Below are 2,674 nucleotides of genomic sequence, written 5' to 3' on the forward strand. Positions count from 1 at the left end.
CATCAAGCAGGCTTAAATAATACATAGTACGATGATTAATTTTTCTGCTTTGTGCCGTTCATTTCATAATTTAATTTTCTTTGCTGTGCTAAATGATTCACATAAAGTTTAAAGATAGAACAAATCACAACAAACTATAGGAACAAAAGTTAAATCCAGTGTTGACGCTGAAAACCAGAGAAATTTGCTTACTTAAATAATTATGGGCGCTTTTCCATCCACTACACCCTGAATGACGGAATATGCAATTGCACCATACTTATCTGTGTTTTTCAAATTTATCTCACACTAAATGAACATCGTTTCATGAGACAGATCTGATGATGGTCATTAAAGACCGAAACCGGGAATCTGTTAAACAGAAAAGATTGTGACCATAGACGTAAATTAAAGGAATCTTATTACAGTGTAAAGCTTTGTCACAATGAAAATACGTAAAGCAATTTGTGCAAAAGGTGATATAAGACGCACATCTGATTCAAATGATTGTTACTGTGTTTTTGTGATGTAACAAGCGACTGTGAGCGACTGGTATATGGACATGGCCTCCTGTGGAAGGTGCTTCATGTTTTTAAATACTTTAAATATGACAAACCTTTTATAATGTGTTGATTTTTATCCATATGACAACTTGGCGCGAGGTTCAACGTAAAATGAACACTTTTCACAACGAAATGATTTTTAAGGCTTCAAGTTGACAGCAAAGTCTGTCGAAACCAGTTGTTTTAAGTCAAGAAATGTCTTATGTGATATAAGCTGTTAAATGTTTTTTGGCAAGTAAATCAGATCGCACTTTCAGTACTGTCACAATGACAGAATTCAGTCAAAACTTTACCCCTTAACATAAATAAAAATTATTCCATATACTGAGATTATTGGTAAAACTATTGTTTACTTTAGTCTTTGAACTGAAAGGAATGTAATTCTTTGGAAGACTGGGCCAGGACGATTAATTTTTATTTTTTTATTTCGAGAAATATGTTACAGTCTCGCAGAAAGGAAAAGATGTGACACTCACTTTTCTTTGGAATTTCATCAGTGTAAGTTCCAGAAGCATTTGCCAATGTATAATTGTCAACAAAATGGAATAAATGATTTTCTTTACATTATTTGTTATTTGTTGTATACATGACTCATGCAATGTGAAAATCAGTGGGGTTATAAACTAAGGTAGTAAAAAGCAGCGAAATTCGGTAAAAAGTTATTTTTATTTTTTTGTCAACAGTTACACAAATAAATAACAAAGTACAAAACGTAAAGGTTTCCAGACCCTTTTCAGAAACTTAGCAACATGTGATTTAGTAATATGAGATGTAATGGCCATATCCACCATGGCCACCTCCACCACTGCCTCCATGACCTCCACCGCCACCCCCATGACCACCACCCCCATAGCCACCATGTCCACCACCCCCACCTCCATGACCACCTCCTCCATATCCACCATGGCCGCCACCACCACCTCCGTGACCACCACCACCATATCCTCCATGACCTCCACCACCACCTCCATGGCCGCCACCGCCATATCCTCCATGACCACCACCTCCATAGCCTCCATGACCGCCATGGCCGCCACCACCACCTCCATGACCTCCACCACCACCTCCATGACCACCTCCTCCATACCCGCCATGGCCGCCGCCACCACCTCCGTGACCGCCACCACCATATCCTCCATGACCTCCACCACCACCTCCATGACCGCCGCCGCCATATCCTCCATGACCACCACCTCCGTAGCCTCCATGACCACCATGGCCTCCACCACCACCTCCATGACCTCCACCACCACCTCCATGGCCGCCGCCGCCATATCCTCCATGTCCACCACCTCCGTAGCCTCCGTGACCACCGTGGCCTCCACCACCACCTCCATGGCCTCCACCACCACCTCCATGGCCGCCGCCGCCATATCCTCCATGACCACCACCTCCGTAGCCTCCATGACCACCATGGCCTCCACCACCACCTCCATGACCTCCACCACCACCTCCATGGCCGCCGCCGCCATATCCTCCATGTCCACCACCTCCGTAGCCTCCGTGACCACCGTGGCCTCCACCACCACCTCCATGGCCTCCACCACCGTGGCCGCCTCCACCACCGCCATGCCCATAATTTTCACTGAAAAATCCTCCAAAAGCGGCCGCCATCTTTTGGTCCAAGTCGATCAGCTCCAGAGCAGTGTCAGCATCTTCTGCTGCTATTTCAGCGGAGCTCTGCTGGGAGCAGATGACGTAAGAGAGCAGAAGTGTTGGCAGGAGGTACCTGAGGCACCTCATGTCTGCCATGGTTGCTGGTTGCTGGGTGAGCGCTGACTGCCGACTGCAGCTCTGTCCGCACTATTTATACTCGTGCCGCCGCCCGGTGAATGGCGTTTTCTTCCGCACACGGTAGCATTGTAGCACAGAAGCTGCACCGTGGAATGTGATCCGTTCCAAACACTTCTCCACTTCAGTCGACTGTTTTTCTCCTGGTCAATTCTGTCTGCAGCTTGACTACTTTATTTATCGGACGGAGACCCACATAATAATAATTCAACAGAACGATATCTTAAAGTCTTCTCAGAAAGTTCTTCCAACATCAAAAGCTGTGTGCATCCTACAGCTGTATCTGTGCCATCGAGGCTTTTGGGAGAGTCAAAGAACTACGTACTGCACTATTTTATCCG

The 2,674-nt window shown here is 45.7% G+C and overlaps 1 protein-coding gene across 1 annotated transcript; it reads right to left on the reverse strand.

Annotated features, from left to right (window-relative positions):
* Positions 1-1,298: 1,298 nt before the first annotated feature.
* LOC124623047 (glycine-rich cell wall structural protein 1.8-like) lies at positions 1,299-2,294 on the reverse strand. Its single transcript, XM_047148840.1, has one exon. The coding sequence runs from the start codon at positions 2,292-2,294 to the stop codon at positions 1,299-1,301; it is 996 nt and encodes a 331-aa protein (XP_047004796.1).
* Positions 2,295-2,674: the final 380 nt, after the last annotated feature.

Source organism: Schistocerca americana, chromosome 7, assembly GCF_021461395.2.
Source record: "Schistocerca americana isolate TAMUIC-IGC-003095 chromosome 7, iqSchAmer2.1, whole genome shotgun sequence".
NCBI classification, from domain to species: Eukaryota; Metazoa; Arthropoda; class Insecta; order Orthoptera; family Acrididae; genus Schistocerca; species Schistocerca americana.

What these genes read in the sequence shown, in the direction of transcription:
- LOC124623047 (XM_047148840.1), bottom strand. Translation starts at nt 2,294, where the DNA reads ATGGCAGACATGAGGTGCCTCAGGTACCTCCTGCCAACACTTCTGCTC.